The sequence below is a fragment of the Elephantulus edwardii genome, unplaced genomic scaffold (genome assembly GCF_000299155.1).
Source record: "Elephantulus edwardii isolate Elephantulus edwardi_28Jun2011 unplaced genomic scaffold, EleEdw1.0 scaffold00109, whole genome shotgun sequence".
Lineage (NCBI taxonomy): Eukaryota > Metazoa > Chordata > Mammalia > Macroscelidea > Macroscelididae > Elephantulus > Elephantulus edwardii.
In genome coordinates, this window is record NW_006399859.1 from 10673817 (window position 1) to 10686779 (window position 12963).

Sequence of the window (12963 nt, forward strand, 5' to 3'; positions counted from 1 at the left end):
GGTCGCAAACAACTTGACGGCACCTAACAACAACATACAAAGGGCTCATATGACTCATAAGAAAAAAACTCAGATAACTGAATTTTTAAAAAGGCAAGCAATATGAACAGGTTAATATCTGAATAAGAAATGCAGAGAATAAACTAAAATCACTCAATTAATAATCACAGAAATAGAAAAAGAATCTATTAAAAAAAAGAAAAATATTCTACTTCAAAGTTACTAGTCACACAAAAATGAGAATCAGTAATAGTAATCACTGGTTGATGAAAATATGATCTCAAAAGTATTCTTTTTTTCACTGCTAAAGAAAAAAAAAGGCAGGGGGAGAGAAATATAACAAATATTTTTATAAACATGGCAGCATACTGCAATTGTTAGTCGCAATCAAACCGGCCCCTGACTCACAGCACTCCCATGCAAAATGGAACAAACACTGCTGATCACTTGCAGATTGGAGTTCTGTGAACCATACGTTTTTCATTGGCTTATTTTCAGAAGACTTCCAGGCCTGAAGCCTGTTTAATATCACTGCAACATACAAGTTCTACTAACAGATGGTGTACTTGAGGAACATCAGTCAGGAACTGAATCCAGGTCTCCTGCACGTAAGGGGAGATTTTTACCACTGAATCAGTGCCCTTTACAGTGTCTTAGTTTTCTATCAGCTTTAAATAACATCTTAATTTCCCACTGCTATTTTCACACATTATTCCCACTACAATTTGTCACAAATTTAGTGATACAAAAAAAAGGCAAATTCAGTGCCTTGTCGTAAAATCATATAGGTCAGAAGTTGAACACAGGTCTCACTAGAAGTTTCCCTTTTTTCTAGACGCTCTAGTAAAGGATGTATTTCCTTGTATATCCAGTTTCAGAGGTAATTGGCAGTTCTTGGCTTATACGTGGTCTTCTTCCATCATCAAAGTGGCAAGTGAGCCTTCAAATCATACTACTCTGATTACATAGTTCTATTTCCTACTCTGGCCTCTTCTGTTCTCCTCTTGTACTTTAAAGATTCTCATGATTAAAAGAGGTTCACTCATAATCCTGGATAATCCCCTTAACTCGAAGTCCTTAATTCAGTAACATCTCTAAAGTCCCTCTTTCCATATTAGGTAACATATTCACACATTTCAAGGATCAGAACATGGACGTGATTATACTTTGCAATCCAATAATTACAATTTCAGATGTACACAGACACTAGGAGACATTTATGAGAATCTTCACAGCTGCAATGCTCATAATAAAATTAAAAAAACCTGCAAATTTCTGAGAGTTCATTAATAGTTAAATAACCTTTCTCTGTTCATAAATTAAATATATTCTGCATTGCAAAATTATAACTATCCATATCAACATGGATCAATCTTGGAAAATGTCAAGCAAAAAACAAAGTTGTAAAAAATTGAAAGTATATGATTATATTTACCTAATGTTGAAAAACAAAACTTATAACCTTGATTTATATGGGCTATAGAAGGTCTCTATTACCAGGACCCAACAGCAAGAGTTTTATTTGGATACCATTATACAAAGTTATAAAGACAAGAGAATCAATAGTTTAGCATTCACATTATGTATATGTAGCAGTAGAAGGGATGAAAATAGACTACACAGTGAATACAAAGGAAATGAGCAGTACATGACTTTTTCATTGTTTTCTTTTTCCTTAATCTATATAAAACATGGGGGAAGAAAGATGGGCAATCTCCTCCCACGCAGTGAACTGCCTCTAAAAATCCACTGGAAGGTCAGCTACTGGTCAGTTCCAACTTGATGGTACACAACAACATATAAAACATGAATATGCAATATTTTTATTCTTAGCCTTTCCCATTTAAAAATATGAACACTAAACAAATAAATGTAAAATCCACTAAACACATTGCACAAAATGTAAAGGAAGAAACAATATCCAAATAATGTACTCTAGCAGGCAAAGGACAGAAAAATCTGTGATAATAAAATATTTATTAAGTGCAAAACAACTATGAGATATCATCTCACCCCAGTAAGAATAGTAAAATTTAACAGAACAGCAAACTTCAAATGCTGTCAAGGTTGTGGAGAAACCGGAAAGCTTATCCACTTCTTGTGGGAGTGTAAAATAGTGCAACCACTATGGAAGGCGGTATGGGGCTTTCTCAAAAAGTTGCAAATAGAAATGCCATTTGACCCAGTAATTCCACTACTGGGAATATACCCTAAAGAAACCAGAACTGCCACCCAAGCAGATATATGTACACCCATGTTTATTGCAGCTTTTTTCGCAATAGCAAAGAACTGGAAACAACCCAAGTGCCCATCAACAAATGAATGGATAGAGAAGCTCTGGTATAGTCACACTATGGAACACTATGCTGCATTGAAAAACAGGAACTCAAGAAATAGTGTGCAAAATGGATGACCCTGGAGGACAGTATGCTGAATGAAGTATCTCAGTCACAAAAGGACAAATATTACATAGGGCCACTGTTATAAAACGGGACTGACATCACGGTTGAGGGAAGACAGAAAAGGAGGGGAGGAATGATGTATTGCATTGAAACAGATGAGGGAGAGATCTGTTTAAAAGTAATATATGAATGGGTACTCTTGTCATTACAGAAGTCCAGAGTGAAGGCTGCATAGTGCAGTGAACTTGGGGGGAGGGACTGCATAACAATAAAAGAGTTTTCCTTTTTCAAGGTGAAGTGTGATTGGGGTGGGCAGGGAGAAAAGGACAACAATGAATGACTGGAAATCCGAAGTCTCTGTAAACTTTCATTAAAAGTGCAGCAATGAATGAATGGAAATCCAAAATCTCTCTAAATGCTCATTAAAATTATTTTTTAAAAAAGAAAGAATTTTTTTTTAAAATCTGTTCAGTGAATCAATGGTAAAGGAGAAGCTCTAGAAAGTAAAAGAAACAGACAGTGGGAAATACATTCTTCTGTCCCCAAGTTCTAACAGGCTCCTAACAATCAATTAAATAAATACGAGCAGCTTGAAAAGGCATGGTGAACTCCAAACCAATGTGTGAAATAATGAGAAAATACCCTGTAAGTAGAACAACTTAATTCACTTATATTCTTTTTACCTTCCCTTATAGCCTCCCGGCCTTTCTCATTTATGTTATATGCCTGGCCTCTACAGTCCACTGATTTTAAGATTAGCAGTATCATATGTCACTCTGAAAAACTGTATCTAGCATTAATTTCAAGGTCAGTAATATGAAGTGTTGTTTTAAGAGTGTCTCTGACTTTCTCCCATCCCTACTCCCTCACATTCTTTAACCAGAGACCTGGTCTTTTATCACATATTTGGAAACAGTTGGCAAAATTAACTGTGTGCTCAGAAAACTACAGCTACAGGTACATACACCATCTCTATGGAAAATCTGATAAGAAGTCAAGACCTAGACTTTAGTCCCTAATTTCTAAATATCTGGCTGCGTAACCCTAAGCCAATATTTTTGTTTCTTGGGTGTTTCATTCATTTTTCTGATAATAGGAAAATTAATTTTAATTAGATAGTCTGTAAGTCTCTTCCATGTATATACACACTTATTTGTATTAAAATACATTTAATTTTCTCATCAAGGAGGGAGTCTTCTTGCTTTGGATAGGGTATAGTTGGGCAGGACAGAATGCTATAGAACAGGGTCCCCTAGTCATTGAAAGGGAAAAAGAAGTAGAGAAGAGCTTGCCATTAGGCAGTGAAGAGTCTCAGGATGGCATAAAAGAGAGAGAATACTGACACATTGTAAAAGATCTAGCCTGTATCATGGAATAGTTTTTGTAGAGTGTTAATGAACCTACACTGTATAACCTTAAAGCTTATGGTAGTAAGCTTTCACCATTAACACAGTATAATACTATTCAAAACACACACAGTAAACAAATGCACACGATGAAATAAAATCTGACCGTTTTACTTATGGTCAGCCCTATTTACTCAGTGTAAAAAACACACAAACATATGAAGATGTTTCTACTCCATGAAACACAATATTCTATCACATATAAGAAATGCTTCATATGATTTATCAATTATTTCTTAAACCTGGCCCTCTTTGCTGCAATATGCTCAACTTGTATGTCCATTTCAGTGTCAGTGCAGTAAGTAAAGATTTTTAAAACTCTTCTTTTTCAAGGGAAAGTTAACTGAGTGAGAATGGTGAAAGTAAAAGAAAAAAAAAATCCACAGGCTCGATAATAGCAGAAGCCCTCAAATAGCTTAGAGTCACGGATGGATGCAGGAACAGAAAGTTTTATTGAGTCTTAGACTGATTTCTAAAAGACAAAAAAAGGTGAAAAGCTGGTTATGGAGGACTTTCCAAGCCAAAATCAAATCCTGGCCATGAGATCTTTAAAACATGGGTGACTTGACCAAACATGTTTCTGAAAGATAACTCTGGTAGCAGAGTCCATACAGTATTTAAAAAGCAGAACATATGTAAGTTGACACTTTACTCCAAAATATTAACATGACATTAGAACAAAATGCAAAAAAGGCACAAAATAAATTTCCAAGCACTACAGTAATCTTGAAGAAATTCACAGTGGGGTGAATTTGCCTTGCAAATTCCTTAGGTGGGGGGGGCTACCCACTTAAATGTTACACTTGCTGCTGCTTTTCAATGCTTTCACCATACATGCATATACCTTTTTCAAATAAAATTAACACTTTATATAATATTTATAGGCTTTAAGGCCACAAATTTTTAAATATTTACCTAACCATTTAGAAAGCACTTAGCATGTTAGGTATAGAAAAATATCCCACACACTAACTTAGGTCTCTCAAAGCCTCATATTTACCTAATCTATCATACGCAAAATGATCTGCTTGAAAGCTGAAATTAGGTTGTAGAATATACAATTAAAATTGCATAGAAATGTAGTTTTTAAATTTTGTTCAAAACTTCCCCCCGAATTCCTTTTAGTTGACTCTGGCAAAATATTACAAATTTAGTGTTTCTTTCATAGGTTCTTATTAACCCGGTAAGGCAGAATAGAGTCAGGAGTAATTAAACTTTGACTCTCTCTAAATACTTTGCTTTTTAAATTTCTTTTTAATTAAGGTAAGATGTTAATTAACATATACATGTTCACACACATATATACATGTTCATATACATGAACATGTATAGATTATAAATTTAATTATGAATATTATTTTTCAGATGTTATCAAATATTACATTCCAAAAGTTAAAATCTATTCACACAACTAAAAGCATTCATATTGATGAGTCCCCAAGTGATTTCCTAAAACATTCACTAAAATTTAAATTCTTAAGTAACTGAAAATATAATCTTTTTTTTAATAATTGAAGGAATAAATTCACATATAAACTTTCAAAGGTCAACACTTAAGAGCTCCACTACCATGGAGCCTTGGAAAAATCTACATAGGGAGTTGTACCCTGCACCCATGAGTCAGAACCAACTTAACAGCAACTAACAACTAACAACATCAACATCAGAGAGCTCTTGTGGCCTAATGGTAAGAAGCAATGATGAAATCCCAAAAGCACATAGTTCAAATCCACCAGCTGCTCCTCAGAAAAAGGATGGGAAATCTCCTCCTATAGGATTAACTGACTCTGAAAACCTGCCAGAGGGTCAGCTCTGGGTCTAGTTCCAACTAGAAGGTACTTAAAACAACAACAACACTCTTTTTTACTCTGTCACGTGCTACACTTTTTTAAAGAAAAGTTCTATCCAGAAAATAAAGACTAATTCTTCATGCTCCCAATTATTAAACCTTGGAAAATTTAGGTTAGTGATAGAAGTATTCCAAATTTGGGTACAATTTCAAGAACTCCTACTTTGTGACAGTTTTCTGAGGTTATCAGAAGGGTTTTTAAAGGCCCGTTATTTAAAAAATTGATAGTCAGGCCTGCTTCCTATTCTTCCTTAGTCCAGACACTCCAAAGAAACCTTTCCACCATGGGTAATACTAATAGCATTTGATATCCTGGTAGCAAAACTTCCAACTCCACAGTAATACATACGCCACCATACAAGGACAAAGTAATGGACAAGTGACCTGGCATGGACTGTCAAAAAAAAAAAACAAAAAAATACATCTATCTCAACAAAGTGTAACCAGAGTGTTCCACAGAAGCAGATTGTGAGACTTGTTCCCACCTACTGTGGGCATGTAATCAAGAAGGGCCAGTCCCTGGCAAAGAGAAGGGTCAGAGAAAAAGCTGAAGTCCCTCAAGAGGCACTAACTACAAGAACAGCTTGATCACAGCAGAGACTAAGGATGAGGTTGTGTTTTGTTCTATTATACACAGGAGAGCTTTGAGTCACAGCAAACTTGACCACACCTGACATGTAACAATTTATGACATTTTATTCATCATTTTATTTACATGTTGCAAAAAAGTATAAACTAACAAAAATTTTTAGTTCATTTTTTAATTGAAAGGTATTTCAAAAGAATTCACCTTTTAGATCTGATAGGATATCAATGCTGAGAAAGGTTATTAGCTCTTCCAAGGTAACATAGTAAGAGTCAAAACTTGACACTTTCCCATCCATCCCTGTGTCCCATCACCATCCCCACTCAATTTTCTTGCCTATGAATTCAGGACATTTTCTCCTACCTCAGTTCCTACTCCAGATCTTTTCATTTTCCTTTCTATTTTGAGGTAATACAACTGTTTTATATGAAACATTGTTACTGTGTACCCTTAAGTGAGAATGCACCCATAGCTGACTCTCCAGGAGGTTTTAGAGGAAGTTAATCACACGGGAGGAGATGGTCCATCCATTTCTCACAGAGCAGCTGGTGGCCTCAAACTGTGGACCTTGCAGATTACAGCACAACTTCTTACCACTAGGCTACCACCCTTGAAAATTAGATATTTTCTTTATCTTCTTCTTCCATAAAAGTACTAATTTCATCTTAATTTCCTTAGCTATTATGGAAATGCAAATAAAAGCACAGCTCCACTGTTAAACTTCATAAAGAACAAACATAAGTGAAAATTCTTGTTAATACAATCTCTACTAAGTTAAAAACTATTATTTAAATGCCAATAGAGTATTTTGTGACACTAAATATTAAGTAGAACCCAGACTTCAAGTCAATTTCAACTCATGTCCTATGGGACAAAGTAGAACTGCTTCACTGGCTTTGCGAGGATGTCAGCGCTTACAGAAAACAGGCTGGCTGTCGCATCCTTCTCCCACTGAGCAGCCAGTAGGTTTGAACTGCTCTTCTTGAAAACAAATACACTTGGATCCAAGTGTTTTAACTACTAGAGCACCAAAACAAACAAAGGGCATCCCAAATCCATTGCCCTCAGGTGAATCCCGACTAACAGCAAACCTCACAGGGCTTCTGAGGCTGTATATTGTTACAGAAAGAGGCTGCGCATCTGGTAGACTCAAATGCCCACCTCTCACATAAGTAACCTAACACACAACACAGTACACTACCAAGACTCCTTACAGACTAAATAACCATGAGTAACCTCCTAAACTAACAGCATATATTTTAAGGCCCACAGAAATGCTCCACTCAAAGTATAATGTCGGATTTTTCTGTACTAATATGCCTTTTATAAACACAAATTAAATCCCCCCCCCCCCCGCCTCCACTACAGATAAAAGATGAAGCTACCAAGAACAACAACACTATGTTCTAGTAAGGCTGAAAAGTTGCTGGGATGGAAAAAGCACAACACTGGAACTAGGAAACGTAGGAATTTCAATTTGCAAAAAGACAGACATAACAAATTATACAAACAAATTACCATCAAAATATGTTAAATTGTAATGTTAAATACATGAAAATTGCCTACACATGTGATGAAACTCCTAAAACACTGTGTCATTCTATAAAAGCAACTGGTACTACTTTGCTCCACTTTATGTGAGTCTTCTCATAACTATTCTGAAACACTTTTTTCTAAGGATTTTCAGTTATTAGTAATAAACTAAGAAAACAAAAAGCATAACATTTTCAAACCCTTTGGGCAAATAATGACAGACCACAAGAGTGGCCTCTAAAGCCATTTAAAGAAGGAAAGTGTTATAAGAACACAACAGATCAGTGCTTAACTGGTTTGAGGGTTTTGATTAAGCAACCAAGTGATAAAAACCAATGTAGAAGCTTGATGATTGCTTTGAAAAGGACGCTAGGGGAGAGAAGGTAGCATTAGATTTGGAAAGGCTAAAAAACTTGTTTCTAATGTACTGGATCTCAAGTGTAAAACATATTAACCAAAAAGTCTGAAAACTAATAGCACTAGTAGGGTCCTATTTAAAATGTACAAAATGTTTCTGTTGCAAAGAACCAAGCACTGAGAACTTAAAATAAAGGGGGGGGGGGTGTGTGTTCAAAATTCTGCCTACTAGGTACGCAAAACTGGGTAAACTCTTCTTCATTGCTGTTAAGCTGGAATCCACTTGTGGCTGATTCTGCTGCAGGACTCAAGTCACTAAACCTTATTGGAGGAGACTGCCTCTCTTCTTCCTGCTAAGCCACTAGCGGATTCAAATCACCAGACACTCTGCCTTTGGGTTAACTCAACTCCTAGTGGACTATGCCACCGGAGCTCCCTGGGTAATCTCAATAAACCTCAATTTCCTTGTGTTTAAAATGAAGCTAGTGTCATCTACTAAGACAGAATATACAAGGGTCTTGTGAAGAGTTCAGATAATATATGTTAAGTGTTTTGCACTTAATGAATAGTGGCTATACTTAAGTTCCTTGTGTAAAAAATAGCATGTCAGAAGTGTCTGACTCCTTCCAATATTACCAGGAGGAGAGAAAATCACCATCATCAGGTCAAGGCTCATTCTTATGAAGTGTATGCAGGTCAGATATACTCCTCTATCCAAACATTTCTGCCAAATCTGACAGCAATAGTCCCTCACATGGCCCTCTCAACTTCTCTGCTTGTGCTTGCTAATTCTGCAATGGCTATGCAAAACTCACAAACAATACTCATGATTATGGGGCCTGTTAGGGATTTAACTGGTTACAAGTCAGAATCAGAAAACTAGTCAGCTCTTCTGTCAGGACAGCTTCTTTGCCTGCCATCTGCAGGCCTCGCTTAGATCTCTGGGGTCAGCCTGGCCTCTGCCCTTTTTGGACAAGTGCTAAAGTTCTACCAATAAGTGCTCAGGGTCACCCTACTATGCCATTAAATCTCAGTGGGAAGGCACTCAGCTCACTCGCTCTGCAGGCTGGTGAGCCTGGCTGTGACACGTATTCAGAAGAAGCCCACTCCAAGAAGCAAGCCTCCTGCCCAAAGGCTCCCAGTCTTCTCTATAGGACAGGAAGCCCACTGCACTATTTTCTGTTAATCTCCTGGTCCTGCTACCTCTGCTGCCATCATTTTCTGTCCCTGCCTCTCATCCCTGATGTTACTGCTCTTTTCCTTACTGTCTTCTGGGTTTAAGAGGTTCTCAGTTCAAGAATCCCAGGTCCAAAGGAAATGTTCCACTCTAGCTCACCTTTCTAAGTGGTAGTGAGGGCTTCCTTTGGCATGGTTATATTAAAGTCCAAATGGATGGCAAAACTGACCAGTCTTCGCATTAGAGTTTCATACAGCTTATTTACACTAATTCACTTCCATAAGATTGCCATGCATCTTACTTGCATTACTGAAAGCTATCCAATACCTTTGGTGGGCCACAAGTCTATGTGGTACAGTTCCACTCAGTAATCTGGTGGAAGTTACAAGACCCACAGGGGCAAAGGCAATAAAAAAAGTAATTAATTGCACCTAATTTGGTAATGTCAAACAGGTCGATTTCCCAAAGCTATATAAATGCTAAGTTCCCTTCCTGATGAAGACTTCAATTCCTTTAAAAAACAGAAACCTCTAAACCAATGAAAAAATCAGAAATGCTTTGACCTCTTTCCAGACATTACTAAGTTTAAAGGTTAAATTGTTAAACCATTCTCCTAATTATGCAACAAACACACAGAACCAGGAGTTAGTCTGTCAAAGATTGCATTAGCCTGTGCTGCTGAAATAACTTGAAAAAATATTTTTTTAAAAATTATTTCCAACAATTTCTTCATCTAACTTAACAGGTCTTAGGTCAAAAGCTCATCAGCGTTCCCAATATTAGATCCCTAACTGCCCTCTGTTTATTATTAGTAATAATGAAACCACACTAAAAACCTCATCTATGTGTGCGTTATATTGAAGTATCTACAGTTCCACACATTCATGCTAAACTTCTAAATTATCATTAGGGAGAAATCATCACTCCCACAGCAACAGATAAACGGCACCAAAAAGATACACATCAGCGCATCTACTAAGTAAACCACAAATAGTTCTCCACACTCTTGACAACTTGTCTGTCGCACAGGCAAACAAAGTCTTTTAAAAGTGCAATGGGATTAGACCGCTATTTCGTTTTTAGCCCAAGATAAACAGCATCTGCGTCTGTACTTCTAAAAAGCTTTGTGTGTTTTAGACATGCTTTCATTTTTATTTTATGTTCATTCCATCCTGAAAGGTGCACATGCTTTGAAAAGGCTCGTTCTTGGCTCGGGAACAACCAAGCTGCCTTCCTGGTAACATACCTGTTCTCTGGAAATGCAAGGCAACGAGGGTCTCCTGAACATTTTGCAACTGCCATAGTAACTGGCCGGAGTCTCTCCTAGGGACACGCAGCTGGACCTCCTCCGGGGTCTGATCACAGGCACTTTGTCCTCCGAGGCACTGGACAGCCGAGGATGATGAGGGGCTTCCCTGATTTGAAAAAAGTGATCCAATCCCAGGGCCAGCAGGCAGCCGGCGCTGCCCACCAGGCAGGACAGCAGCGGCCTGAGGACGGCGGGCAGCGACCCCAGGCTGGTGGCGGAGACCCACCAGACGAAGGCGGAGAAGAGCAGCACCAGGATGCTGTGCTGAAGCCTCGCCGGGTGCACGAGCGTCAGCAGCCCTGCACAGCTCAGCACCAACAACAACCTGCCCGGCGCGGCCGGGGGCGTGTGCGGAGCCGGGCCAGACGGGGGCTCGGCGTGCGCGTCCCCCGATGGCGAAGCCCACCACTGCCACGCCAACAAGTCCCCCAGATAACAGCAGGCGGGCAACGCCAGCAACCACCAAGCGCCGCCGCCGCCGATCCGGCCCGGCCCGGGGCCCCGCTTGGTCCGGCTCAGGAAGCAGGTGAGGAAGAAGAAGGCACAGGCGATGCTGAAGAGCGGGCTGAGGCTGTGCGAGCAGACGGCCAGTAGAGTGGGCAGCAGGGCGGCCCCCGCAGCCCAGCTCCCCGACCCCGCGCCCAGCAGCAGCGCGAGGACAAAGGCGGCCAGGGCGCCGAGCGAGAGGCGCGCCCCGGAGAAGGGGGAGCCGCGCCGCGGCTGCTGGGGGGAGCCCGGCGGCGGCAGCAGCAGCTCCACGTTGCAAAAGCGGCAGAGGTGGAAAAAGAAGCCGCGGGGAGGGTCCTGCCGCAGGGGGCTCACGCAGCTTTTCACGTAGCCGTTCCTCAGACTCTCCGGGGGCGAGCCGGCCCCGTCCGGAGGCTGCGGGTACCGCATGGCTTTGGCGTCTCGTTCGTCCCTCCTCATGGCTGGGATCGAGGGGCGGCCGCGGGGCTCAGCACGCCCCGCTCGCACGCAGCGGCCGTTCGAGCTGCCCGGACCCCCAGCCCCTTGCGTTTGGGGCGCTTCCCGACTCCACAGCGCGTTAGTGCGGCGCCCGCCGCCGCGGCCCGGGGTCCTCGCCGCGCGGACACAGGAGCGGCGGAGTCCGCGACATTCTGGGGCTGAGGCGAGGCGCGGAAGGAAAGGGCTTCTCTGCCGGACCGTTTCAGACGCCCCTTCTTTTTCCCTTGGCCGCCTCCCGAAATTGAAGACTTGGCGTCGCCTGCCAGCTCCTGCTGGCTGCAACAGTTAGCTCAGGGCCCCCAGCCTGGTCCGTTGGGCGCGCGAGCAGCGGGCGGGCGGGCGGTGCGCGCTCCTCCCCCGCGGTTCCCTGGGCTGGGCGCGCGCCACGCCCGCCGCCCGCGCGCGCCCGCGTCCGAGCCTGACGCCACGGGCTCAGCCGCCCGCCGGGCTGCCTGCCGGGAACGCGGGCGAGAGATCCCGCCGACTTAGCCAGTCTCCGCCGAGCAGAGCAGGACGCTGCTGCCCGAAGACACATCGGGTGTGGGCAGGGTCCTCTTTAGCTGCCCGCCTTCCTGGAACCTCAGGAGTACCAGTCCCCCTTGAGGGTAAGTCACTGACACCCAACCTGGCTCCTCTAAGTGAAAGAGGAGGTTTGTTTAGAGGAGTGCCTTGCCTAGCGCGGGATGCAGAGCTGAGAGAGTGACACTTCTGACCTCAGCCTCGGTTAGGATGCACCCTTAAACTATCCTAACGGAACTCTGTGACCTAGTGAAGGCCAGACACCCCAAAGAGCAAGGTGAAGAATTCCTCATCACTCTGATTATGGGGTTACACAGCAGGCCCAGGCCCCTTGCAGAGGCTCTGGTAGAAGGAGAGCGCCCTTGGGACTATCCAAATGTTTGTGACTAGATAGATCTTCCTCAAGAACCATCCTTCATAGGTGAGGAATTAGCATACCAGATCTACTTTGCATTCTTGTCATACATGATCACTGGCTCAGATCCGTGTGCTTCTCCAACACAGCATAGAGAATTTGCTGCCACAATGATCTTTCCAAGTTGGAGACTTTTTTCACTATTCGCCTTCCCTGTGAGGTCCAGAGTAGGAAAGGATGAAAGGGTTTAGGACTCCTTCCCAAGACCACTCCTCACCAGTCTGGATCCCTTGCCTTTGAAAGAAGCCACAAAAGATGCTATCTGTTGAAAATATACTGATGGAACTAGCAGCATGTAAGAAACACTGACTTGAAAGTCCGCTGTTCTGGAATCTAACCAATCATAACTGCCTTAGAGGGTGAACTGTGTTCCCCTCCACCCAAACTCACTCTTCAACCTCATGACAGACCTGCATTTCTCAAAGAGCTAATTTCACATTTTTC

At 41.6% G+C, this 12963-nt stretch overlaps 1 protein-coding gene across 2 annotated transcripts in view; it reads right to left on the reverse strand.

Moving 5' to 3' along the window:
- The window catches only part of PDE3B (phosphodiesterase 3B, cGMP-inhibited), a 165588-nt gene extending 153792 nt beyond the window's left edge, over window positions 1-11796 (reverse strand). For both annotated transcript variants that reach the window (XM_006892052.1, XM_006892051.1), the window contains exon 1: window positions 10557-11796. In XM_006892052.1, the coding sequence (XP_006892114.1) occupies window positions 10557-11546 (990 nt within the window). In that variant the 5' untranslated portion in view covers window positions 11547-11796. The remainder of the gene's footprint in view (window positions 1-10556) is intronic.
- Between the last annotated feature and the right edge of the window lie 1167 nt (window positions 11797-12963).